Source organism: Fusarium coffeatum, assembly GCF_003316985.1.
Source record: "Fusarium coffeatum strain FIESC_28 chromosome Unknown BRIP53273_contig_174, whole genome shotgun sequence".
In the NCBI taxonomy this organism is placed as follows: Eukaryota; Fungi; Ascomycota; class Sordariomycetes; order Hypocreales; family Nectriaceae; genus Fusarium; species Fusarium coffeatum.
Genome location: NW_022157967.1, coordinates 26,124 through 53,067, shown reverse-complemented (window position 1 = coordinate 53,067; position 26,944 = coordinate 26,124). Strand labels below are relative to the sequence as shown.

The 26,944-nt window shown below is 48.0% G+C and overlaps 6 protein-coding genes across 6 annotated transcripts; 3 read left to right on the top strand and 3 right to left on the bottom strand.

The window, feature by feature from the left end:
- Positions 1-1,412: 1,412 nt before the first annotated feature.
- FIESC28_07752 (uncharacterized protein) lies at positions 1,413-2,432 on the bottom strand (the record flags this gene model as incomplete). Its single annotated transcript, XM_031161892.1, has 4 exons — positions 1,413-1,915; positions 1,963-2,211; positions 2,264-2,272; positions 2,381-2,432. The coding sequence occupies 4 exons, from the start codon at positions 2,430-2,432 to the stop codon at positions 1,413-1,415; spliced, it is 813 nt and encodes a 270-aa protein (XP_031014008.1).
- A 6,315-nt stretch (positions 2,433-8,747) lies between these two features.
- Positions 8,748-9,665, top strand: FIESC28_07751 (uncharacterized protein; the record flags this gene model as incomplete). The annotated part of the gene is made up of 1 exon (XM_031161891.1): positions 8,748-9,665. One exon carries the CDS (start codon positions 8,748-8,750, stop codon positions 9,663-9,665), a length of 918 nt encoding a protein of 305 aa, XP_031014007.1.
- Positions 9,666-13,216: 3,551 nt separating this feature from the next.
- FIESC28_07750 (uncharacterized protein) lies at positions 13,217-14,665 on the top strand (the record flags this gene model as incomplete). Its single annotated transcript, XM_031161890.1, has 5 exons — positions 13,217-13,415; positions 13,483-13,713; positions 13,792-13,865; positions 13,930-14,099; positions 14,164-14,665. The coding sequence occupies 5 exons, from the start codon at positions 13,217-13,219 to the stop codon at positions 14,663-14,665; spliced, it is 1,176 nt and encodes a 391-aa protein (XP_031014006.1).
- A 2,533-nt stretch (positions 14,666-17,198) lies between these two features.
- On the top strand, positions 17,199-20,948 carry FIESC28_07749 (uncharacterized protein; the record flags this gene model as incomplete). Its single annotated transcript, XM_031161889.1, has 8 exons — positions 17,199-17,234; positions 17,499-17,607; positions 17,661-19,117; positions 19,306-19,833; positions 19,886-19,976; positions 20,031-20,347; positions 20,469-20,706; positions 20,758-20,948. The coding sequence occupies 8 exons, from the start codon at positions 17,199-17,201 to the stop codon at positions 20,946-20,948; spliced, it is 2,967 nt and encodes a 988-aa protein (XP_031014005.1).
- Positions 20,949-21,698: 750 nt separating this feature from the next.
- FIESC28_07748 (uncharacterized protein) lies at positions 21,699-23,003 on the bottom strand (the record flags this gene model as incomplete). The annotated part of the gene is made up of 1 exon (XM_031161888.1): positions 21,699-23,003. One exon carries the CDS (start codon positions 23,001-23,003, stop codon positions 21,699-21,701), a length of 1,305 nt encoding a protein of 434 aa, XP_031014004.1.
- An 898-nt stretch (positions 23,004-23,901) lies between these two features.
- Positions 23,902-26,820, bottom strand: FIESC28_07747 (uncharacterized protein; the record flags this gene model as incomplete). Its single annotated transcript, XM_031161887.1, has 1 exon — positions 23,902-26,820. The coding sequence occupies one exon, from the start codon at positions 26,818-26,820 to the stop codon at positions 23,902-23,904; it is 2,919 nt and encodes a 972-aa protein (XP_031014003.1).
- Between the last annotated feature and the right edge of the window lie 124 nt (positions 26,821-26,944).

The following is a 26,944-nucleotide window of genomic DNA, read 5'->3' as shown; positions in this document are numbered from 1 at the left end:
AAGTGCTAGTTACTGTACTGTAGGGAGGATCGTTCATTTCACAAAAAGCTACCTTACACTGTGCCACGTCGACCCGGCATCCGCTTTGACCATTCTAATCCCTCAGCTCTCACAGTGCAACTCAATGCTAGGAGGACATTTCAATCCGGGTTCCAGGCTTTACAACCAACAGCGAAACAGTACAGCACAGCCAAACTCGCTTCCACTCTACTAGCCAATGCTGGCATACCGAGGTTGAGCTGAGGGACAGACATACAGTAGGTGAAGCCTAACAGACATCGTCTTCATCGACGATCGAGTACATGTTGCTGCACCATAAATTCACGCGAATCGCAAGTCTTTGTAGGTACGTCGGTCCGACACACGTTATGGTCGTCAATTCGGCATGCTCCGAGTCTTTGAAGATCTTCCATTCCAGAAAACCATGGAGTTCCGTGACCTCAATTGTTTTGCTTCATAATCTTGGGATCATGCCATTAAGGATCCGATGTTTGTTCTGTTTGCCTTCCATTCGCTCCGTTCCGTTACGGTCTCTTCAGGTTTCTCAGATGGACGCGAACTACATGTTGCAGCCCAACTCAGCCTCACTATCATCCGCCTTGTATCACAATCCAATATCATCAATGACCTCAACCATCTTGTAGATTATCTGAAATATCGTCGCCAATTGTCACTGTTTCGGGCATAAGAGCCGTTGTTCTTCATTCCCGTATTAGTTCCAGCTTCCTGCGATTGCTACCGAAAAAAGACAATCCCCGAACCAACTTTTTTTGCTGTATGGTATGTGCCCTGCTACTGCTACTGCTACTTCGGATTCCGCATCGTCGGAATTTCATTTCAATGTCTCAGTTTCCACTTGTTCATGTCCCCTACGTCTCGCTCTCGCTCTCTCCATGTCTCATCCCTGATCCATCAAATCAACTCCCGCCCCGCTTGGCCTTGACCTTGACCTTGACCTTGACGAGAATCAAGACTGTTGTTTCCCATCTCCACAATTTAACTTCCAAGGACCTGAAAGACAAAGCAGAGCCACTTTGAGCCTCATGTAACGGTAACCGGGTTGAGGTTTGTCTCGTATGAGCCTTGCAGATTTGATCCTTCGATATAGATTCGACCACCTCGCTATTGTTGAATGATATTCCACTTATGGGAACGGATAGTAACAATCCAAGCCGGGTCCTCCCGTCCATCCATCGTATCCTCAAGCCTTGCAACTCAAGACAGCTCCATAAGGAACGTAACATATCACGATTTGCTCAATGCTCAACGATGCGACAAATGAGAATTCTATTGTAATCGATACTGTGCTTAGTGTATACCGCTTCTTGCATCTTAATCAACCATCGTATCAGTCCCGCTCAACCTCAAACATATTCCCCCTTCCCCATCATATCAGCCTCCTTTGTTTGTCCTCAGTTATTGTACTTTGGTCGAACAGGCGACAACGAGTATCGTCGTTGGCTCCTCTCCCTCTCATAGGGTTGACTCTCCAGCGCATACCCATCCTGACTCACAATCCGCGTCCTGTCCAACGCACCATTGATCACGCGACTAGGATGGAACCAGTTGAGGGAGACGACCACTAAGCTCATGAGAAGAGCATCAAAAACATAGATCCAGAATTCTTGAGACTGGAGCTGACTGTCTTTACCCATGATGTACTCGGCAACACGGAAGACGGATCGAACGAGGATGGACAGACTGGCTGCGTAAAGGACGAAGAGGAGCTTCTTCCAATGAGTTGCAATCTCGAGCGATTTCTGCGTAGGGTTGCGGTTGATGCGGAGGTGAAAGATGAGGGTCACGATCATGAAAAACCCGAAGAAAATGATCTGAATGCCTAAACCACCGACGATGATGTTTTCGCCTCGCTTAACGCCGTCTCGATCCTTTGCTGTTGCCAACATGCCACCACCTATCGGCGTCAGTAACGTAATAGAGTATACGGCAAGTTAAACTTACCAGCACTTTGAGCGAGAAAAGACAAGACATCGCCAGTCACAAAGACCTTTGTCAACCATTTTGGACCAATGATTGAGAGATTGTCTGCGTCCAAAAGCTTAATAAGTCGACCGAGGACCATGTAAATAGATGCGGCAAGCAGCGCTGGCCCAAGTAGAAGCAGGATAGATTGGATAATGTAAGGGTTTTTGCTGAAGTCGGGCGCTTCGTTCGCTGAGAGGGCTCGACCGACGTAGCCAACGCATTCGACTGTAATAGTCAGTAAGTAGGTGGTTCACAGCTATCCTTTTTTGGGACTTACAAAGACATCCTATTAAAAATGGAATAAAGTACCATGTTCGAGCGCGCACAAGTTGGTATGTGTGCAATAATGAAGAGACGCCAAATACCACTATGAATATTACAGCTGCCACCATACTAGGGTTGTAGTTGTAAAAGACATAAGCCTGTGGTGCGTCTGAGCCCGCCATGGTGAATTATTGGTTGTTCGGTATTATTGAGGCTCTTGATCTTGGTGGTGGGGGTCAATCTCGGTGTTTTTGGAGTCGCTACAAAGCAGAACTGAAAGAATCGCTGAATTGAATGTAAATATTTACAATTGTCGCGCCAAGTATCTAGACTATATACTCATCATTGCTCGTAAATTCTTTCCTATCTTCTTCGAATGTCTCTAAAAATTGCATCTTCTATACGCGGACAGAAAGCTATACGTGAATAATCTAGATCTCAGTAGCGCGGATCGCAAATTTGTGGGGGCTCCATATACGCGGATAGGCAGATCATACACCAAAACCGCTGGAAACAACGTATGAACCCATGAGCTCAGCCCTATTGCATACGCAAGATTAACGCGGATAATGAACAGGCAGAGAGTCGATTTTGAGGTGGTTATTAAGTATCGTCGTTGCATCGTCCCGAGAGTCGTCAAGTAGGTGGCTGTGTCATACAGCAACAGTTCGGCCCTTTGGCAGTTAATCGTTGACACGATGAATAGTACCTTGACAGAAAGTCATCACGAAGCGTTGGAATAACGGTCTCTGCTGCATACACTCAAGGTGAAAAGTCTAGTAGTTAATGAAGAGTTTGAAGCAAAGAACTATCTTCATATCTTAAGCCCACTCCAAGGGCCTGCTAACTTAGAATTCCAAATGCCAATACTGTTATATCAAGAGTTGCTATAAGTAAACAGTCATCAGGCTAAGGGACGAAATGAACAAAACGACTCAATGACAGCTTAGACCAGCATTTGGGCTATGTTGTCTTGGCACCCTAAGCCTTGGGAGAATGCCAGAATGCTAATATCCAGAGTTACGGATAGATGTCGAAGAGATTCAGATATGGTTGACTGATCCACACAATAAACGTCCTAGTACGTGTCCACATTGAAGGCATCTCTCTCAGGAACACTACCTCGGCCTGTGTTAAATGCCCCTGATAACTCGTCGCTCCTAGCACTACACTTACGTCGTCAGTGAAACACCATCATTAATACCTAGGAAAACTTGAGCGGCCAATGACCTCTTTCCAGAGCACATCTACAGATCTAATAAGGAAGCTATGGTGCAGCTGTCATCTCGCTTGAAACAAGACTATCCGTGCGTCCGCGCGCGGTTGTGTCACGTATCAATTTTCTTTCCGGGGTAACCAGGCTACGCGTTACTGTACATGGGACACTTTGCTATAAGCCTTCTTTCAGGGTCTCAAGGATAACAGTTCAACGTGAATTCTTCTCGAGGAAGTTTCCGTTTCGTTCCCCGCAGAAGAGAGAAATGGTTCGACTTTGTATGTCAAGAGGCGTCCAATCTGAAAGGCTGATGGTGTAAATAGACTCCATCACGACAGCGTGGCTACGCAGTGTTCGCTTAAAGAGTTTGAGTATGTTTAACCGACCCTTTGGTGGCACGTCGTTCCTGCAATCATAGAATAAAGCCAATGGCTGAAGGCTCACCGTACTGTAGTAGGCAGCATCAGATCACCCAAGCTTTGTGCATTGTAATATGTTGCAAGGGGTAACTTGGGCGGCATTGTCCAACTCAGCTGGCAAAGGAACATGTGGTTTTTTGTTGATACGTAGAGATTGACGGGATTTAGCAATTGAGTTGAGTCTTGTCTCGTCAAGGATCTCAAAAGCCAAGGTTGCTTGAAGATTGAGTTTGTTATTCCCAGACATGTTCCCGTCTCGTCTCTTGACGCTGCAAATACCGAAAGATGCCGATGGTGTCCGGACGGTGTGATGCTCCCTACAGCCCGGTGCAATGCTCCGGGGAACTTCAATCACAGTGTGAGATATGAACCAATTGTAGGTCATGAACAAAAGTCTTGCATGCACTGTATACTTTGTCATGTTCGTGGCCTCATCGTGCAGTAGCTGCCGGGCAGGCCGTGGCTAGCGTCTTTCTCGAAGGAACTTGGAACACTCGTCGTGTGCTTTTCAGTGGGCTCTTGACGCCTGCGCATGAATCGTGCTGCGTACCTGTTGTAGATCAGGGTCCCAGCTTTTTATCCTGTTGACGATAATTATCTCAGGTTTGAATGAATTGATTGATGTAATCTTAAAAACAACGCATCTACCACACCCCAAACCCCAGGAGTGAAAACCTCCCTTGGCTGAACCTGGAGAAACACTGTTCAATTCATGGGCTAAACCCCAGACTAGACCCAAAGAAGAAGCGTCTTTTGACGGTCGGTCCGAAAGGGCCCAGCTCTGTGAACTGCAAGGCTGAGGGCAGGCTTGGCCTTGGGGTATTATGATTGGCTGACTCGTAGAGCGGTGACTGGTGACGCAGCAACCACTGCACAGGACAACTCAGCCATCTTTGTGCGATGCGATGCTGATGCCTCAGAAACTGCGAGGTGAGATCAGATCATACTGAGAGCCACAGTTACCTGAAGTAGGACTTGGATGAACCCTAAGGACAGCAACGAGTCGTCATGTGTCAATGTTCCATAGAATGCAACGTCGCATACACGCAACACGAATGTCAGATCACTCAGCCTGTCAATTCGATCACGAGTATGAGTCTTAGTCAGCTCCATCAAGCAAGCTACCCTAGACTGTCTCGTGATTTCATTCTCTACACGATGTTTTATCCTGGATGAACCCTACAATCTTGTGAGGAGCCTAATGGTAGTCTTCAGTTAGCCATGATTTTGTATGTTTATACCGCCATATCATCATCATCGGGTAAGACATGATCATGATGGACGGCCAACTCTTATGTCTGTGCCCATATACTCCAACAAAACTCCATAAATATGAAGCAAAGTCAAACCGTCGCCGCAGATCAGTGGATTCGATACTCCAAACCCGAAAGCCCGAGAATCACTACTCTCTGGTTCTTTCTCCCCAGTCTAGACTGATCATGATATGACAATCCTATTTTTAACGCACAGGCACTACCGGACCTCGCCAAAGAGCGCAATTTTTTCTTCTTCCCCATGGATTAAAGGGGGATCCATCACACATAAGCTATTGGATCAAGTGGAGAGTTCTCCAGTGTAAGATCGAAAGATTGGACGTGCCAAGTGCTTCCAGAGCTGTCTCGCTTCGAGGACGTGCAGCGACGCACCCAGGGACTGATACTGATAGCAAGCTCAACAACCTACCCTACTGCTTCTTTCTCAAAAGGCCCTTCTATTCAGAATTGCCATTTTAAGACAATAGACCAAAGGTTAGCCACTTACCGATGGGTGGTCCGGGGATCGACATAAACGGCCCCACAACTGTCCGTCCAGGCCCCGGCGTGCCTGAGGACTTGCTCCGTCTGTACCTTGTGGCTTGTGGCTTGTGGCGTCGGCGATAGCCGGGAGCTGTCAAATACTGACGATGATCTCATAAGTTCAGTCTATTTCGACGTCGCTGTTTATTGGGAACTGGCAGCTTGAGATCTGGCTCATGATGCTCAAAGCAGCCACTCTTTAGATGCTGGCGAACTCAGTGGATGTAGCTCTAGAGTGATGGAAGGAACCGAGAGGGGTTTCGTACAGAAAGAGGAGAAGCAACCCCCCTCTCATTGTATTGGTGTTCCCATCGTAGTGATGCTCTTGAAGGGTTGGCCAGCCTCCTGGTAGAAGTCAAGCGATAGTGGCAATATGTGTAAAGCAAACTGGCCCCTCTTACCCCTCAAGCGATTGTGAATTGAGATAACTTTGGCGTCTGAGTTATTGCTTAGATATGGAAGAACCCGGAACATCTTTTGCCAATTCCAGCGGTGCTCACAAACGCCCAGACGATCTGGTTTCTGCATTGTATAGCCACTGACCAGTAGATCTGTTACCGTCCAACAAACTTGAAGAGCAAGAAAGCTTATCGTACCGGTATATGGCAACTGAAGCGTTGAACTACACATGTGAAACTCAAAACGGACACAAAAGTGCAAAGAAACAAGTTTCTAAGTTGGGTTGTGCTTTATGTGATCCGCAAGCCATGTATGACGATCCTATCCATTAAGCACAAGTTAAGAGCTGCACCAAAGGATCCTCGATAGTAACTGATGAACCGCATGCAATTCAGCAACCTTGTTGGGATTCTCTGCCACATGTAGCCTTTTAATTCGGTACTTACTAAACATCCAACTTTAAAGGAACGCCTGCAGTATAGCTATACCATCATCTGCCAGGCTCGATGAATGACTTGATCGGCAAGCGCCTGAACAAGCGAACAGACTCATGAGACCCAGCAGTAGCAACTAGCATAAGATATGAAGATCTATGAGAGAAGATCGGCTCGAAAAGTGTCGCAGTAGTTGTTAAGCCATGCGAGTATTTCTCATGTTATCCTCCACAGGACAACTTCCTCGAATAGCAGCGCACTGTTACTTTCATGACACTCAATATTGCGAATATGAAAGCTGTACCAGGCGCTCAACATCTTGTTCCTGGAGAACATATAGATATGACAGTCACAAATACAACCGCGATATCGTGGGATGATTCGAGTCTCTCTATCACACAATGCACGAATGAGTTGTCGTGAGCCCCCCTGAGCCCGATGAGTGAGACATGATGGGTTGTGGTAGCGCGAAAGCTGTGAAGACTAGGCCGCAATGGAATCTGTTGTCTGCATTTCTTATTGGGCTTCTCGCTCATATTTCTTCTAGAAAGACTTTGTAATTCAGGTGACTAGCCTTTCTTTGTAGACGGAGTCAGCAACCTGCACAATGTAATATCTGCTGATGATGACACTGGACCAGAAGAATCTCTTCATCGTTCTCATCAAGGTGTCTCAAGTAGTATGATATGACAGGTCAGACATAGGGTCCGGCAACTGTTTCGGACGGGAATCTCAGATTTCGGAGGTCTTCCCGACGGGTGCGAGTAACGCTCTTTGCAACATGGGTGAGGGAGACCTGGTTAGCTGTATTGAAGAGTCGGTATGCTATGTCGAGAGAAACGAGCGGTGATGAGAGTTGTGTAGAGAGTGAAGACTTGTCCATCCTCGAGTTGATGTATACCTGGGCGAAGTGAGCAAGGGTGGAGGGTCTGGCATTGGCAGTGCCTGGACACCTTATCTGCTATACCATAGACTAGAATCCTGTAGACAGGTCTAATTTGAACAGGGGTCATCTTGCGGAATCCGTAGCTGTGTTATCATTCGCCTATGGTGTGAGGCTCATGGTTTGCTTCTACCATCAACGTGTCCCCTCCTCTTCTACACCACTCACCCTGTGTTCCCCTTGTCAAATCTCTATTCAGAAGCTTGAATTGAACTACACAAGACTGTTCTTCTCTCGCCCGATTATAGAGACTTGAATAGCGGTGTGTCCCGGTACCAAACCTTCAGGCAACTTCAACCGACATCAACGTTGCACTCCTAAACGACCACTCTTCGCCCAAAGGAACGAAACTCGCCCAACCACTGTGAAACCAAGATTCAGCACTGCCGTCGGTCAGCACTTTTCTCACGTCGCAAATGCCGGCTCGAACCTATCCGTTTGAACGAGTTGCACGGGCAGTTGCACCGGATGCCGTTACCCCTATCTGTACAACCAGCAGTTCCACGGTAATTAAAGGATTCTGAAGAATGGTTGGAGCAACTCTAATGCACTGCAGATTTGACAGAACATGCCGTGATATGTTCCCGCGAAACGAAAAGAACAGGAGAGGCAAACATGCCTCATGCTCAACGTGATAAGAAACTCGAATCCTTCAGTCATCCCCGAGCCAGCGGCGGCGAGAAGAATGCTGTGTAATAGAGTTAATCTCTCTCTACTTAAGGAAGAAGTTTTGTCTTTGTTCAGGGGTTCGTTGTTTTATGTCTCTTGATACGAACTGAATAACCGAACACTGATTCACTCTTTAACTCTACAGTAGTGGTTTTGCTTCTCCTGCAACATGAACGTGTTCAGCCTTACTTTTGTCCTTCTGGCCTCGCTAGTCTCTACAGCCGTGGCTCAGATGCCTTTTCATCATTCTAAACAACCCGTTATCTCTGTTGACCTCCTTCCTCCGCTCCCGACCTCTGCTGTTCCTGAGCCAACAACAGTCTTGACTGTGGATTGTCTCTTTTGTTCGGCCACGGATGATGAGGTAGTCGCTTTTACTGAGACGAATCCCAAGCATATTACAGTCGGTGGGCATAGTTTCACGGTAATTACGGACGAATTTTCTCGAGAGTCCAGCACTACATATGGAGTGGCTTCGCAGACCATCATCTGCGCTCCACCGTGTCAGACACTTGTGACTGTACCTTGGTAGGGTATTCTTCTTCCTCCTTTGACCGGATGCTAACCGTCGACAGGAGGAGTGGCGAATCTAAGGCTACTCCGGTCACTCCATCCCCGATAATGACTTCGTGCATCACGATATACAGTACTCCTTCCCCCTCAGTAGAGACATTGGCCTTGCCGGAACTGTCAAGCTCTACGTCATGTACCAGTACTTCGACGCACATGTCTCCTTGGACGTGGGAGCGACCCGAAAGTCCTTCTACAGAGGTGGCTTCGAGTGAACTTGGTCTTCCCCCATGGACTTCAGCAGCGACAGAAGCAGCAACGTTGACCTTTGCATCCGAAGTCACAGACACAGTCGTGTACCCAAGCAAGACGAAGCTGACTTTCCCATGGTCTTTTATCTCTATCGAGACGTCCTCTACAGTAGAGGCGTCGACAGAAACGATGACTGAAGTAGTCCCAGTCTCGGAGCCTTGTACAACAGACATTACGGTAACGATGACCAAGACTGTTGTTGAGACATGGCAGTCCAAGACTCCTCAGACAGTCACGTTGTCTAGTACGATATCAACAACTATTGAAACAGTCATCGTTGAGGCGTATTCTACATCGACAGGAGAGGTCGTGGTCGGGGGTACGAGGACAGAGTTGACTACGATCGAGGCAGTGAGTTCGGGCGCAGATTGCACCGAGGCAGCTGGCAAGTGCTGCAGTGGATGCTCAGCCACAGCCGAGTCTGAGTCTGCGACCATCGAGACAATATCTTCCACGTTCGTGTCGACTCTAACGACTGTGGAAGAGTATGTGTCATCTGCTGGAGGTTCAGTGGTGCCAGCCGCTTCGGTGACTGGGGAGTCAGGCAATGAGGATTCATCTCCTACCACGTCGCTGACACTCGTTGAAACAACGACTTTGTCCGGATCGGAGACGGAGACGGATGCTGCAACATCTGTTCAGACTGCAGGAGCCGCTCATGTGACGGCGGCGATCGGAATAGGGGCTATCCTTGGTCTAATGGGAGTGTTGGCTTGATCGAGAGTGTAGCAGCGGCTTGAGGGTAAGCAAAAACGATGCAGAAAGATTGATAATAGGTCGACGAATTCGGTGGGTAACGCTGTCGATGGTTGCATAATGGGCTTGTTTTCTGGATAAGGATCGCGTATGCGGCGTAATAATTTGAGGTAGTCATGGAAGAGCAAACACACAGCAAGTTAGGTCCACAGATTTGAACTTCCCTTCTTCTTCCCAAATGCTACGGGAATGTTTAGCCATCTATCCCACAGGCGCCGATGAGCCCGATATGAAACCGGTCGATTGCTTTCCTATATCTTGTTGGTCGAAGTTGGCCAGTCCCTGCTAGTCCTTGGTTGCATAGACCGAATCAGAACGGTAACTCGTCAAGAAGCGGAACATAGCGTCAGAATCTAGAGCGGACGATCGTGACTTGGAATAAGGCGTGGGGCATGGGCTGGTTGGGCGGTCGTTGCGGTGGATGGTATCAATGTGATGTGCTCTCTTTTACTAGAGCCAACACATCCCCCATCCAGCTCAGAGAAGCGAAGATTTCTCAATCGGGAGTCCTGATCGTGATATCGGATCATCTTTTGCTCCTCCTTTCTCTGTTCTGATTTCGTGCTTTCCTCGAGTATACCCTCCTTTTTAGTTCGAGGCCTGCTTCTCCCCAACGGGATTGGGGAACCACGTAGAGCCCTACTGAAGTATCACAGAAGTACTCTGGTCAAGCTCCACGTAGACTACTGTACACCCTCAAGGTATATCCCGGTGTGAGCATCCGGGGAGCTTCCCTGATGCAAGTGTTCTCGTTCCGGGCCCCCGACATGTTTCCCTGATCAGTACTCGAGATGAATGATCCTGGCTAGTTAAAAACGTTTTGATGTCAAAGGAAATTAGAGACCCATCTCCTAGAGACTCGGAGCTTTTGCCGCAGTGGAGGAATGCGCCAAGGACGTTAGGTCTAACCGTGCTATTGAGACCGGCGCAGTTTCAAAGACACTAACTTATAGTCCGGATAACCAAACATACTTATACTGGAGCTGTCAGTATGTTTATTAACAACGCTAAAGAGCTTACATACCCTTTTAGCTAAGGGTAAGCTTCTTCTAAGTTAGCTCAATTATAATCCTTTTGAATTGCCACAGTAAACTGCGTCAGTACTCATGGGGAAGACCAAAAGACGGGTACAGCTACCGTGATTCTGCATCAAAAGATCTCGGTGAGTGTTGTACAATTGGTTGGCCCAAGCTTCTGGAGCGCAGCTGAACACGAACCTGTCGATTGTAGAGTTGATAGGTGATCCCAAATCCAGAAAGGGCGAATCGTGGCTTGGCCAAGGGCTAAGGGGGTGGCCCTGGTTGCTCTCGAGTCGTACAGACGAACGTAAGATGGACCCTTCTTTCGTCTGTGAGAAGAGAAAAGAAGGCTAAATCTGTGTTTCCCAACGTTCAGCGTACTCCACGTTGAGTATTCCACCTTAAGCGCCTCCCCTCAATGTCTAAATTGGGCGTCGCTCTTTGACCGAGGCATCTCGCATGATGCCATCTGGAGATGTACACCAAGGCAAGGTACTTTGGGAGGGCGCATTGACATTGCAGTCGTCCAATCTTTATCATCCCGAGGTTGCAATAATGTAACACCGTGACATCTCTCTCTGGCAGGCCAACTATGATCGTGCATGTAGAGCTGAGTTGAGTTGGAGCACTCATTAGTCAACCCATCTCTCAACAGAAGTGGAAATGGGGAGTCCCAGTACGACGATCATGCACACCATAGTTACTACAGACGAAACGAGTAGGGCACTCTCCCCCATCACACACTGACCATCTGACAGCCACCCCTGAACACAGGAAATGGGTACCGGGATCTGATTGACACTCGCTCTCTTGCCCAGCGGCACAGCCCCGGAACCTACCTAAAAAGTCACTGAACAATGAGTTGTTCGCAGAGGTGATCAGGGTACCTCGAGATCAGGCCTCAAGGCATGGGCTTCGGAGTTCGTCCAGGGTTGTTGAAGCAATGTCTATTGGTTCGGATGCGCATACCGGGTTTTTACGACGATATATGCGGGTTTAAGTAGCAGTGACGTGTAAATGGTATGCTGCAAAAGGTCGACAGTGAGTACAAGATAAGGTCTTCATAGAGGGAACGAGAGCTGCTTGTACCTACCAAGAAAAGAACAAACTTGCTACTTCCGGCGTACCTAGATCGGCTTACCACTTAATAAACATACTTAGTTTTTATACAAAGTATTGTAACTACTTAAATACAAGATCAGACACATATGGAAGGAGCTTCACAGTATTTAGACAGCTTAAAGCTACTAATATATTAGCAGTACTTACACTAGTAAGTGGTAAGTAAAAGGTATTATTTAATGTTACTATAGTACTAAGACTAAGAACAATTGTACTTAATTCTATAAGTAACTACTGTGAGGCTTTATAACCTTCATGGTTAAGTTAAGTTAAGTTTATATTTATAGCTTAAATATTGAAAGAATTACTATAGAAGTATATTATATGTATCTTACAAGACAGGTACATCTTATACCCCTTTCCTGGAAACACCTCTATAGGGGGTATCTTATATAGGTAACTTTCTAGGCTGTCCTACGAAAGAGTGACAGCATGTAACCAGAGACAGTGGATCAGAATCTCGGCACGTATTATGGTTGTTATAGCCAAACCAGGTACCCGCATCAGGTCTTGTTCTCACGCTAAGGGCCGGACAGCAATGTCGTGCAGCCGGAACCAGGACTAAGATCATTAGTTTGATATCGATCAGCCTTGTGTCTGTCATGCTCTTATTGCTCCAGCCGAGTGCTGCTCCCGAAAGAACTAACCTAGTTCAATATCCCAAGGAATGACGGGTGATGACGAACATGCTCATGACTCTCGATTCAATCTAAAGGTGCCCATAAGCCAACATTAACAGAAATCTCCCTCTATGTCGTACGATCTTCTTTCATTCTTCTCGAGCAGGAGCTCGAGGCTCGGCTGACTTCTAAGAGGTGACATCCGAGCCCAGTCCAACGCATCAACACCCCCTTTCGACACCTGCGCACCATGTCCATGTCAACACTGGAAAATGAGGCCTGCTGCTTTTTGCAACAGCCCCACGATTCCTGCGGGCGAAATTGAACGATATGTACCATAACAAGGCCGGTCATCAGGCTTCCGGTCGAGCACATCAGTGTCGAGATGGGCACATCGAGATGCATTGCAGCGACAACTGGTCCATCGCGCATCGGGGAGGCATCCGGAAGACGACCAAAGTCTGTGGAGATCTTCACTTTGCATCCATTTAGTCTGCAGGAAAAAGAATCGCTCGTAGGATGTCTTAAGATGTTCGAGATCTGGTGTTGTGCAACGGGTCGAGAGGAGGCGAGCTATCAACATAAATAGGATGGCTTACTGTCTCGAAACCCGATTGTATATTTAATCCATCTATTAAAACCACAAAAGCGAATTCACTACTGTCTTCTTATTATATCTCCATTCTAGGAGCTTTGTACAGTTTCCGCAATGTCATCTCTCAGGGGTTATACTCAAGACTATGCATCCACCATGCAACGCTCTGACGATGGCGTCGCTGGTGTAAACTCTGATTCTTTCGGAGCTTCGCCTATAAAGGATGTCTCCAGCGCTGCCCTGACGGGTCCCCTTGTCTGGTCCGGTCAGGACTTCCAAGGTGACCAAGCCTATACTCTTCGTCTGAGCCATGAGGAAGCTAGTGAGGTCGACAGCGCCCTTGCTAGTTTCAAAGGTCAGTTTCAGTGGGCTCCAAACCATAACATGAGTCAAGTGGAGTTGACTAATGGGGACTGATGTAGCTCTTAGTCTCGATGGCGACGAAGTCTCAGCAGACAACTTTCCTCTCCCCAACCTCTCTCGGCGTCTGCGTGCCAGCGCTGAGACTGTCCATCTTGGCAGAGGCTTCGTTATTATCCGCGGTATCGACGGATCGAAGTATACTGTTGAGGATAGTGTTACTATCTTCTTGGGTGTGGCTAGCTACATTGCCGGCAAGCGTGGTCTTCAGGACCGAAAGGGGAATATGCTCTGTACGTTTCCAGACTCCTAACTTGTTTTTGTCGGGTATTCCAAACACAAAATACTGGACCTCTATCTGACGCTTTCAGCTCACGTAACCGACTCCAAGAGTTGGACTGCTCCCACTAATGCACGTCATGGTATTCATACTAATGGATCTCTGGTAGGTCTTACCGTAGTAGCACCCCAGCGAAACATACCCCCACCTAACCCTTCACTCTTTATAGCCTTTCCACACTGACATGGGATGTGACGTTCTGTCCCTTCAAGTTCGAGACAGTGCCAACAAGGGAGGATATACCTATCTTAGCTCCGCTTGGACTGTTTTCAACGACTTGCTCAACAGAGAGCCGGAGGTGATCAAGACTCTTTTGGCCCCCAACTGGCCAGTTCAACTGTACGATAAGCCTTCTCGCTCTTGATCTTCGAGTGAAACATTGCTAACAAGATGTCTCGGGCAGCTCCGGCCGCAAAGCCTCTTTTTATCTTGCGCCTGTCTTGTCCTTCCATGATGGCAAGCTCCTCATCAGCCTCGACCCGCACCGACTCGGCCCGCACCCAACAATGACGAACAAGAACATTCCCGCTCTCTCAGAAGCCCAAATCTATGCTCTTCAGGCTGTATCAGATGCTGCTTCTCGAGTCGAGCTGCAGTTGAAGCTTGAGACAGGCGATGTCCTGTTCTTCAACAACCTCGCCCTCGTCCATCGTCGAGACGCCTATACAGACGATGATAACTCATTGCGACACATGGTCAGGCTTTGGCTTCGTAGCCAGAAGTATGGCTGGGCAATCCCCGACGGTATGCTTCCTCCTTGGGAGGCTGCCTACGGAGAGAACCGCAAGATCAAGACCCGACACTACCCCATCGTTCCTATGCCAGAGTACCCTGTACAAAAGTACACCACGAGCTCTGCTTGCTTTATGATGGAGGACTCTGAGACATCTGACGAGGAAGAGTAAACGATGTTATGAATTGCGACGTTTGATTTTATCTCCCTTGTGATATTTACAGTCATTTCCGAGTCACGACGTGGGTTGGATTGGGTTGGTTTTGCTGGACTGTCGAGCCTTTTATGCTGTATGAATTCGTCACGTTCAGCCTCTCATAGGTCGCTATGTCAGACTCGAACTGAAATAGCTAGAAATTATCCGCCACACAATACAACCCACGATCGTCCCAGCTATCTCCGTGACGTCGGAAAATCCTTATTACGTGCCGTATCCTCTAGATTTCGTCATGCAGCTAAAGTGGAGAACGTCGGCCGATTGTGATTGGATCGTCTCTTGAACCAACCAATTAACCTCTAGGCTTACTAAAGGGTGACAGAATTCCGGAAATGCATCTCGCATCCATGTCATTGTTATGGAAGACCCGGATATAAGATATCATCTCGTTACATCCTGTTCTCTCGCGATCCTCCCTATTTACATTCCTAGGCTTAATCTCATTTCTTTATCGACCCATTCTCAACATATCGTAAGATGCTATCCATATCTAAGACAGTTTTCAATTGAAAGCTCGGATTCTTATGCCGGAATATGTTGATCCACTACTCAGCATCCGGGAATGATGATCCATCATGATGCCTTGGCACGAGCTTTTGGTGGCTCAGCTCAGTCATTAGTCTTTCGAACAAACGACTCAGGCAGTGTTTCCTCTTTTCATTACGTACAGGTCCGTCGACATTCATCAAGTTGATCTCGGCTGTCGTGATATTGATGTAATATCCGTGAAGATCATTTCCAGAGGACAGGGATTGACAAGTCTTTGGAATCTCAATCACTCCTCTTCACGAGAACTGGACTGTTTCCGTAAAGCAGAAGCATTTGGGCAGCCACCCTTGTCGAATGTTGAGTACCCTTGCGATGATCAATATCTTGATAATCTGGACTAGAGCGACTGGTTTGACGGGCGATCATGCTTTTCCTTTGATGGCTGGCTGGCTTATCCTTTCTGGGAGGACAAACGACAAAAGTATCTAGCCTTCGAGAACCGCCCCCTGCACGAACGCAACTGCCGAGATGCACCCCTGTGTTTATCACATCAAAGATGCCGACTTGCATCTGGAAAGATTGGTATGTCTGGAATTCTCCAATCCTGCCGCTGTGTCTGTCTCTCTTATAATGACCCCGAGACATATACATATGTAGCTACCGCTGGGTTCTAGTTCGATTCTTTCGGCACAATACCGCGAGACAATTATGTCTGATTTTATCCGTCGCTGGCAATCGTGTCTCAATGTTTGCGGCGCTACAGCCCGCAAGGGTGTATTTTCCCAACTTCCGCTATTCCGCACGTATATTCCGCTGTATCGATACCTTCTTATTGGCCTAGCCTATATCTTGCTCAGTGGCAAGTCAGTATATATGTGGCAAATCTCTACACATAATAAGGCTTAAGTATTCCTAGTGGGAAAATACACCCCTGTGGGCTGTATGTGGGATATCCAAAAGCTCCCTTAAATTACCCACCCACTCTCATTTGAATTTCTCCGCCTGTCAGTCTGTCCACGTATCGTCCCGACCCGGGCCGTCAAGGCTGCTAAACCGATTCTGTCTCAGATTTCCCTGAAGCGAGAATCCGAAATTCGTTCTTCGTGGCATCCCTACGATGGAACCCTGCTGTTCGTGGCTGGCTTGAATGCGAAAGACTGGGAATGATTTCAGAGATATTGAGCATTGAAGAATGATTGATGCCAGAAATGTAGACTGTATGTTATCTATGTGAATTTTGGGTAATTATGAGCAGTACTCGAGGTGCGTCCAGCTACATTATAGACCAAGTGTTGATTGACTGTTGACAACAGTAGGAGCCTAAGGTAAGCTGAGATAGCCTATCAGCAACCCGGGCTATCCCAGTTCATGAGGGAGTGACACAGAAACTTAAAATATGTACCGTTGACCAGTCATATCAACCGGTGAGTCCAGCACGAAGCCTCTGTGGAGCCAACTAATCCACTCTGGCTCGTTGTTAATTGGTCAAACCTCTAGAGAGAGCACGAGCCTTGAAGTACCGACAACCCGTTAAAAGTTAATTATTGAACCAACGTTTAAGGCTGTAACATTATCAACTTGGTGCAGTATAACCTCAGATTGTCGAGAATAACTAAGAGATCTTTGATGCATCAACTTTAATAAGGAATTTATCAATCAAGATGCTCAACTGCAACTCAGAACAAGGATGCTCATGTAGAGGGCACAAGGATGTGAATGTCTCACAGAACGGCTTGCGAGTGGTAGAATCAACGCCCCTGCATCCCCCCAGACAAGGTCTCAAGGGGGACGAGTGGGTGATGACAGGGCATATCACCTGAGGGAGGCTGCCAATATTGACCCTGAGTTGTCAATCTCACCGGTCACGTATTTTCTCCTGTCGTGAGAGTCACCAGTACCTTGCTGCAGCATTGCGACACCCGTTCGAGGTATGGACAGATACAGTACGCCCTGAATGCTGCCAAGCTAACCATACGGAGTATTTCTCTTCGTTGCCGGCATGGGGATTGAGGCCACTAATTCGGTTAAAAAGCTCGTAAGTGAACGAACGACCAGACTCCATCACATGCCAGCCCGGCCTGTTCAATGAATGTAACTCTCGCGTCAGAGCAGAGACCACCACATAAGTAAAGTAAACTGTTCAAGCTCAGGTTTGATGACACCCCTGTGGCCACCTGTAAAGCCCTGTTGCTTTAGGGAGTGTCTACTGGCGCGGGGCTGCTAAGCTGTGTAACTGGAGGAACCGGATTACTGGGAACGATTCCAATATGTCAACTCATTCCGTCCTGCGTTCTAACAGGGTCTCTTGGTGACACAGAACCGACGGAAACGTGCGGATGCGGATACCGATCATGCAGCCAGCTCTTGTCGGCTGAAACGTCATTGCTCGAACCAACTTCATGATAGCGGTGAGCTCCAAGAAAAGAAAAAGGGTGCTTGCACAGATCTAACAATTATGCAGATACCGTGCCACCGGGTCATTGGAATGGGGGTGTTTACCAGCAAGATGTAAGCCCATCCGAGTCAAGTTCGTCGCCAGATGATAGTCAGCGGTTATCCGTCCACCCCGGCCCAGGCAATGTCGCTTCTAGTGTTACGCGAGTGCATACCGACGATGGGAGTGTTGAAGCTGCAGGCGTTCAGGGTTCAGGGAGTATAGCTCAAAAGTCGCCAGCGCACCAAGATCGTCCGCCAATATCAACATTTCAACAATGTCTTCCCTGCGAACAGCCGTCAGGCTTTGGGTATGCAAACCAAACCAGAAGACAAAAGGGACAGGAAAAACTGCTTTCCCCACCAGATGAAGATGAGAATCCATCTACCAAGGAGCTAAAAGCCTTTGAATCAAGGGACTTCGAGTCAAAGTCAGATTTAGTGGTTGGTCCTGAAAGGAGGGGCGTTGGGAAACCACCTTCGCCGCTCCTGCCCCAGGAGCAGAGGAAATGGTCCCCGAGTCGTGGGGAAGTCGCAGCTCAAGCGCAGCCCGAAGCCCAAGTTCAGGAAGGACCAAGCCTAGACCTTGATACCATACGAATCGCCCCTAGCCCAGACTTCCCAGTTACATCCAACTTCTCTGCACTGAACCATAAACTTCCCACTGCCGGTTCATGTTGCAGTATTGTTCAAGATTCTCAAAATGAGGACTCTGATGATCATATCACAGATGCCAGCGAGGATGATGTTGATGTCGAGGTCGTCGACGACTTTGGATGTCGCCATGACTCCTGCAGCGACAGAGTTATCATTCACCTTGCGCAACCTCACTCGGCAATCATTCGAGGTCGCTCCCGTAACGATGAATACGGCCATACTGATAGTGGCGATGATATTGCCGACAAAGAGCTTGGGGAAAACAACCAGGTAGGCGATGATGAGTCTACTGTTGAAGTAGTCGACGGACAAGATGAGGCAGGGGCACCAGGCGCCGAGGCTTCCACAGGGGAACGCACTAATTTACATACCCTTTCTCAACTACTAGGCGCAACAAGTCTTGAAGATCCGATCCCAGAACGACATGCGAGAGATAATAATCATATAGCCAACGTACCACCTCCCTCCACTTCTCCGCCCGGGCGAACCATCTCTCCCCCAGGAACTTCTTCATACTCGGACGTCGAAGCCTCTGACCAAGACCCTTCGTCTTCAGAAACAGGCGCATCCCAGGAAGACTCTGATCGCGATGTCTATGGTCATGGTTATTCCGACGAAGAGATGGATGAAGAAGAAGCTGAATACCTGTCGGATCTGTCGGATCTATACGAATCTGGCAGTAGCGCCTCTAACCCAACTACCAGCAAGATACCTACGTCGCCAAAGACCTCGTCCGGAAGACGTCGACTAACGTCACCGGAGCGCGAGCTTGTTCGGCAAACAAGGGAGATCGGTGCTTGTGTTCGTTGCCGATTTCAGAAAATCAAAGTATGATACTACCCTTGAACAACACAATAATAGGCGAATGGCACCGTGAGAGCAGCGGATTTATTCAGGCTACGCAGTTGGACTGCGTATCTTCTTATTGATCTTCTCTTGACGGCCATGTTCCAAGCTTCCTGCTGTTCGCTGTGCTTTCAGTCTCAATCCCCCGCGGCGATACTGACAAGAAACAGTGCATACCCAACCTTAGAAACCCCGAAGGCAAATGCAAGACGTGCAAAAGATTCTCCAAAACCTCACCGAAAACGATCCATCGAGTTCCCTGTTTGCGACTTCGAATCACCGAGATTGTGCTTTATCGAAGTGGTGGTCTTAATCTCACACAACGCTGGAAAGGCATTGAGATGCGAGACATCCCAGAACGCGTCGAAATGTCCTCAATTACCATTGAAGTTTCTCAGGATCTTTGCAAAAAGCCCATACGCTTGGACGTAGTTCAGTTCATACCTCAAGACGGCGACGTTACAGCTAGGTACTGGACAGAATGTCTAATGGGACAAGCGACGTTGAAGAAAAAGGAATTGGCAACATATTGTCTCAAGAGTATTTATGACACAGCTGGATCTGTCAGACAATACACCGTGGAAAATGCGATCCCCGCGTTTGTACACATGATACAAAAGGAATCGGAGTCGGGGTGTGAAAGCGAGCCAATCCGCAGGACATACTATACGGCAGTCCGACGCTATGTGGCACTCAGCGTACGAGCGACCAGACCAGAGTTGACGGGTATATGACTAACGAAAGTCTTAGAGAGACAAGCGATCCGGCAATCCGCTGTCGTCGGAAGACAAGAGAGAGGTGGAAATACTTGGAAACCTCTTCGTTTTGTGGTGTGCCATTCGTAAGTCTATTCATTCTTGGTCAACATCATTATCCAGGCGCTGACGGCACCCAGAACATACTGTGGGATCTCTTTACATACAAGGCGACGAAACACTAGGCATGATACCCGAAACCCAAGATAAATCCTATCCACTCTACGGCAAGATAGCAGCCCCCCGAATGCTCGTCGCCCAATTTGATAACCTCGTATACAATGCGGTCCTCGAGACATACAGAGAGAAACTGCTTCGGGATCTTGACTGGCTCTTCAGTCAAGACAAGCGTCGTTGGTGGTTTACAATATACGCCATCGTTTTCATTTTGTTGCGCGAAGTCAGCCGGATGACTGCAGATCGATATCGACATGCCAGAGAGAATTTTGGAACCATGGTAAGCGTCGCGCGTTTAGACTCGCATCCAAGACGTTCGTTCTTGTCGCCCCAAAGCTTCGATAACAGCGTTTCTGATACCCACAAAACTGTTTAGTGATAACAAGACTGACCAAGTACAGCCGCGATATTCGATTCCCGCATTCGTCGAAAACCTCCATATAAGCTGCAATAGCATCCTCACACTTTGGCATTATTACAACTGCGGCGAGTGGCCTAGAAGAACAAGTGAAAAGAATGCAGCACATTTTGCGAGCCTTACATCTGACGACGCAAGTCTCATAAGGGAGACCCGTAGAGACAAATGCATCAAGGAGCATCTGTCTGTATGGAAGCATTACAAGGCCAATAATGGCAAGGGTACGTATGACCGACCCTCTGTCCTTCGGAGCAAGCTAACAACCAACACAGTAAACGAGTCTACTCTTGGAAAATACCCTGGAACTGTTCACTACACAGGCAACCAAAACAAGTATGCGTGGGATCACCCACTCTACTGGGTGGCGCAGATGTTCGAGAAGAACTGGTATCCCCATGAGACGTATCAGAGGGAAACTATACCCGCGAGTCCGTTTCCGGCACCCATCAGTACGTCTGGTTAGGACCATCGAACGAATGGCAGAAGGTCATTTGAGCATCTACGACATTAATAGAGTTGCGTTTTACGAATTATGTAATGAAGACAGATCATGATGCGCGCAGGATAATGACAGTCAAAGCTTTTTGAAGCATTACAGCTCAGGTCCTTATTGTAATGATAGCATAGCAATTAATATAAAGACCGCACGTTGCAAGACTTGGCTTACCAAAACATGAGGAACTTTAATAAAGAATTAAAATACACCATCAAAGATGCTGATAGTGATGCAACGTATGGGCCAGAGGGATTTGAGATTAGTTTTGTTAACATCGACACAACCATTCGAGCGGAAAGCATGCGCTTCAGCGGTCCGATTACCCTCTATCACTCGAGTTATGGCCATGAAAGAAAAGACAAATTGCTACAAGAGTCATCATATTGGCCTAGTCAAAGTTCGTTCTATTAATACACTGTCCCGATTCTTATGCCTCGTGGCTCCTGAAATATTGACAAAACCCTATGACTCTAATACAGCCTGGCATCCTAGTTCTCGTGTCCCAACTGAATCTGAACGATCAAGATGCCAATATGTAACATTCTTTCCGAGTTACATTTTCCAATCTACTGTCAATGTGGGAAAACCTTTCTGTCTTGACTAAAATGCGTATGCCAATAAGACGTATCGATCTGCCTTCAAGGCGATTGTGTACAATCTCTAGATCCAACTGATCCAACTCGGGGATACGGTCCTTTTTGGCCGCCAAGTGTTGGTCTAGATAAGCTGTCGCTGCTTCATGACTGGAGACAATCCCCAGTTGTCTTCGCCTAGCTCCTCTTCATCATCGACGCTGGTCACGAAGCGAAGGGAGCTTCTAAGACCCTTGCTTCGACGGCGCAGCAGTGGTGAATCCCGGCCCATATGATGACGACGACGGCCTTCGATTACATCGGCGTCGATTGCATCGATGTTTCTTTGAAGCGCAAAGACGAGTCGCTCGGCATTATCGACGAATCGCTTCATCTTGAAGAGCTGGGTACAGTCCACGGTTGGCTTGCGGACCATGTTTTCGTGAACAAAAGTGCGCAGAATAAGGTCGACCTCGGCCGGCGACAAGGCTTTGTTCTTGGTGATAGTTTCAACCAGAGCATCCTTCTTCGTGACGTAATCCCCATACTCTGTCGCCTTCGGGAAGAACTTTTGCATGAAGTGAGTGGGCCAGTAATATTCTACCGGATGGAAAAGGGTGTTGTCGCCCAGCTCTAGCTTCTCAAGTCCGTCGTCAATTTCCTCAGACTCCATCTCGTCTGAGCTCTCGCTGTCGTCCGCCGATTTCTCAGAACTCTTGTCATCAGGGCCGTCATGGGCGAAAGGAACACAGTGGTCGTCCGAGTGAGATCGTCCAGTGTCATACCAGATGTCAGAGCAGGTTTCCTCATGAGAAGCAATGGGGTCATTTGTCTGCCAGGAAGATCCATCGTTGCGATGCATGCTGGGTGAATTTTCGAGAATGTTGGAATGGGCTTCTCCATTGTCTTCAAAACGAGAATCCAAGAATGATGCGAAATCGTCGCAAAGGGCGTTGTAGGAAGACTCAGGTGCATTGGTGATCCAAGGGTAGGCTTCAGGGGTATCTTGGTTGGCGGCAGATTCGAAGGGATCAAAGTCCGCATTGTCAGAATTGTTAAACCCTTCTTCATTTGAGCATGGCTCAGGATCGATGGGCTCCTCAACGTTGGGCCAGTCGTAGCTATCAACGGCACCATTCCAGATAGGCTCAGAAGTAGTTGTCGCCATGTAAGGATCAGAAGCGACATTCTCAGGGGTGTGCATAGTGAGATACTCGTCATCGTCAAGACTTCCTTCGTAACTTTCGAAGTCTTCATCTTCAGTATCTTCCTCATCTGGCAAAGGGATCGCCATAGCATAAAGCTGGATGGCCTCTTCAGTCGCATAGTACAGTGCCACCCCAAGCATATCTTGCAACGCCGCATGGAGTTTCTCAGCATCGAACAGAATGATGCGTCGGTAGGAGGCCGGCACCTTGGCCGTATCGTAGAATTTGGGTTGCCAAAACATTGTGTTACCAGTACCTGGATACATGGAGAGGTTAGAAGATGTCTCGGTAACAAGATATGTTCGTTCGTTTTGACCTAGGTGGAGAGTCCAATACCAAAGAGTAGGCCAAAGCAACAAGAACAGGATGGGGGTATCAAGAGTGAACGATGCCAACAGGCCAAAGTTAAAGGAAGAAATATGATCAAAATAGTAGAACAAAAAGCTGTTACAAAAAGTGTGATGTTGTGTGTATGTGTATGGAAAGAAAAAAGATTAAAGGTGGTGATGGGTGAGGAGGGAAGTTAGTGGTCCGAGAAGCAAACGAGACGAGCAGTACTACCTAGTTTGTAGGCACTGCCACGGTCATGGGTGGGAATGGCAGTGACAGTGATTCACTGTTTTTGATAGGAGACGTTTACTGTCACGGCCAAGGTCACTGGGCATGGCAAGAGCTTTCTGCAAGTTCGCGTGCCCAAGGAAGGACTATCCAAGTGCCAGAAGGTGATGCTATCGCCAGTGACTGGCAGCTGATAGTCTATTGCCGAGAACAAGGACAATTATTTAAATGAACATTGACAACAAGTTCAACAGAACTAATGAACAGATACAAACAGTGCCTTGTTCAAATCCCATATTACTAGCGTCTTGTGTACAAAGGACGAACATCTACTCTTCAAAGGCATGATACACTTCTTTGACTCGCTACACTTTATTGGCGACTTTTCCTCATTGCTATACGCACTACCACCTTTACCGTTTGTTGTATCCTGTCTTCCGCCCCTACCGATACATCGAAAAAGCTGCTATACCTTCTACTCAAACAAAAACCAGGAGTCCAGATTAGTTTCCTTCTCAACTTGCGTTAACATATAGTTCAAACACTTGCCCCCTTGGCCTTCATCTTGCGACGCGACCGCTTCTAACTCCCCTCGTCACGCATTATGAACATTTCTACTACCGTCCTCGCCCGGTCCCTTGCGCCTTTCTCCTTCTCGTCTATCCGACACACTAGTGGCCCGACTAGCTCGGCATATCTGTGTTCTCTCATCTTTCGTTTCTTTGAGTCCTCATCTTGTGCATTCCCTCGACGAAAGCTGAGACGACGGGAGAGACCACCTTTGGGATCATTTGTCACGGGTGTAAGCTCTGATGCTGCACGAGACAGCGTGGCCGTTAGGAAGACAAAAGCAATGTTGTGGTTTGGCGCTGTCGAGAGTATGTCAAGAACCCCGGTCTTAGTATCGGACCAGGCAGTCGGAGGTATAGACGCTACGTTGGGTAAAGACGTAGAGAGCTTGGCCCAGAGGTGCGTAGGAATGAGCCCATCAGTAAGTGACTCGAGGAAAAGGAGCAGGACGGAGCAAACAACTTCTAACTTGAAAGACGCAGGCCATTCTAACGGGAGTGCATCAAGAAGAGAGCCATCATTATCAAGAGCATACACGAGCTTGACTTTTGCATCTTGCATATCAGCTTCGCCAACCCTCCACGTCGAAGCCTCGAGTGGCCATCCAGGATCTCTCGGTAATACCTCATCCTCAAGCATCGTTGCTTCAGCCAGACTGCGCTCAATGAGAGTTTGAACCACTTCAGTAAGCTTGAACAGCTCTTTTGGCGCCGAACATTGTACAGCTGAGTCGTAGGAGATCGCCCCCTTAATACCCTTATTCTCGATAAACTTACGAATACCTCCATCGGGGATCCGGATCAACTCTGCAATGGAGCGACCCAGACAAGACGGTTGCCAGGTCCCACGAACAGGAATGAAGTGATCTCGGCCGTCCTCCACACGAAGAACTAGGACCTCTTCGATCTTGGCGCGGGCCTCGTTCAGTGCCCTGATGTGAGCCACAGTCGATACTTGAAGTTCCAGCAGAACCAAGGCGGTCTCTCCAGGATCTAGCGTGACAGTAGTTCCCAAAGATGTTTGGGTTTCTTCGTCGGCGGACACAAAAGTCGTCGTCAGCCATTCAGGGATAGCGTCATCCCCGTCATCTGTTGTTGGTTTCGTCACAAACGAAAAGGTCGCCGCAACACTTCCAGTATTGGCAACTGTCAAATGGCGTGTCTGCTTCTCTAGTGGCAGAACCTCCTCAAAATCGACAATCTTGTCCTCATTGCCTTCACTTCCTTCCACGACAACCGTGATACCTGGTCTACCCTCATTCTCCGCTCTGTCTAGTTCTCGTGCTACTTCTGAATGGACCTTGGCCTTGAGTTCTGGTACAACAGCATCGTAGTCGAGGGTAAAGATTGAAGTGATAGGCTTGTGGTCTGACGACGTAATGCGTTGGTGCGAGGCGTAGATCTCAAGACTGATACGATCCCGGAAGCCTTCCTTGGTTACAAGCTCATCTCCTTCTTGGTCGTCGTCGTTGTCATCATATTCATCATACCCAAGGTTGTCAGTAGAAGATGTTGGGTCCTCTCCATCAGCGTCAGGGTCGTAACTAAAGAGCACGTCTTCATCCTCTTCTAAGCCTCTAGACTTCATCTCTTCGTCTTTCTTCTTAGCTTCTTCTTCATCTTTGATCTTGTTTTCGTAATCTTGTTTGTCCTTTCGAGTCCTGAACAAAATGCGATCACACCAACTTGGAGCTCTTTGCTTCTCACTTGAGTCAAAGAGGCCGACTGTACCAATATCATACTTGTATGTCGGAAGAAATGTAATTGGTCCTTCTTGCCAGCCATCGTGGAATGCCTTCCTCTGCTTGATAACCCTCCGTAGTTGATCATGTGGCAGTAGAGAGTCAATCGTGGCCTGCAACGAGGTGGGATCTTGACTGGGGTCTTCAGGAAAGTCATCAGGGTCTGGCAGGTCGCTAGCTGTATCGAAGCTTTCTTCTCTTGAGTGCAGCGATGGTCGTGAAGAGGACTCATCGTCGCTTTCGGAACCCCTCATGACAATGATACCCTGCTCGTCAAGTGGTTTGGACTCATCCTCGCTTGCGCCATACTCACCCCGAGCATGCAACGTGAGTAACCGTCTTATATCATCTCCAGGTAGTCCATCCAATCGGAAGTTCAAATCTCCAAACCAGAATGCAAGATCTTCGTCTCCAATTTTCTCCCCCTCATCTTCCTCGACGCCTGAGTGCACAATTGGGTCGAATTGGGTCCGCGAGAGAACTTGTCCAACGTCCCAACAGCGGCGGTCCAAGTACGAAGAGCCAGCACCACTAGCCAAGTGGCTGTTCACGAAGACCATACGCGTTGTTTCGCCAAGCAATAGTCTCGTTGTGACAGCTCCCTTGTTTCCAAAATACCCCAAGAGACCCGTGCCAACCTGCTTCGTACTGACGCTGCTGATGGTAGGCGTAATTTCTGGAGAAGCGTATACCAGGAGCAACAAGCCAGTCATCTGCTCGGCTGTAATCAGTTCGTAACCTTTAGGTAATGCTGCCTCCAACGCTGCCTTCCATTTATCCATGACAGTAGTGTCCGTGTAAACCGCACGGTTCATGTAATCCTTGGTTGTGTTCAGATCTACAATTTCTTGCAGTCCCAGCACATAAAGACCAATGTCGTTGCCAGAAGTCAAGTGTAGGGGCTTGGGACTGCCACCATCTCCATCGTCTTTTTCCACAGCACTATTTTGAGAAAGATTGAGGCTTGTCAATTGCTGGTCCAAACCTTCACCGCATGTAAACCATGTCGCAAGGTCTTTATCCGTGCCTGTACATGCAGCAACGTTCCACGTTCCAATCTTGACCTTTAAACTATGCGGTCGCACGAATTCCGATCGTCGGGCATGAACAGCTTTAGCGAGGGACTGAGGCGTCGTGGATGTAGGATCCCCCAGTTCAGAACCGGGGGAATATTCATTTTCTTCAGCCATGGACGCCTTTACTGTTGCAGTAGAAGAGAGAGACAAGTTATATATACGGCGCCGTCTCGAGGTTTCGCTGGGAGGTCGACTTGTCGTTCTCTAGATCATGACTTCGAACACCCTGGCTTGACCG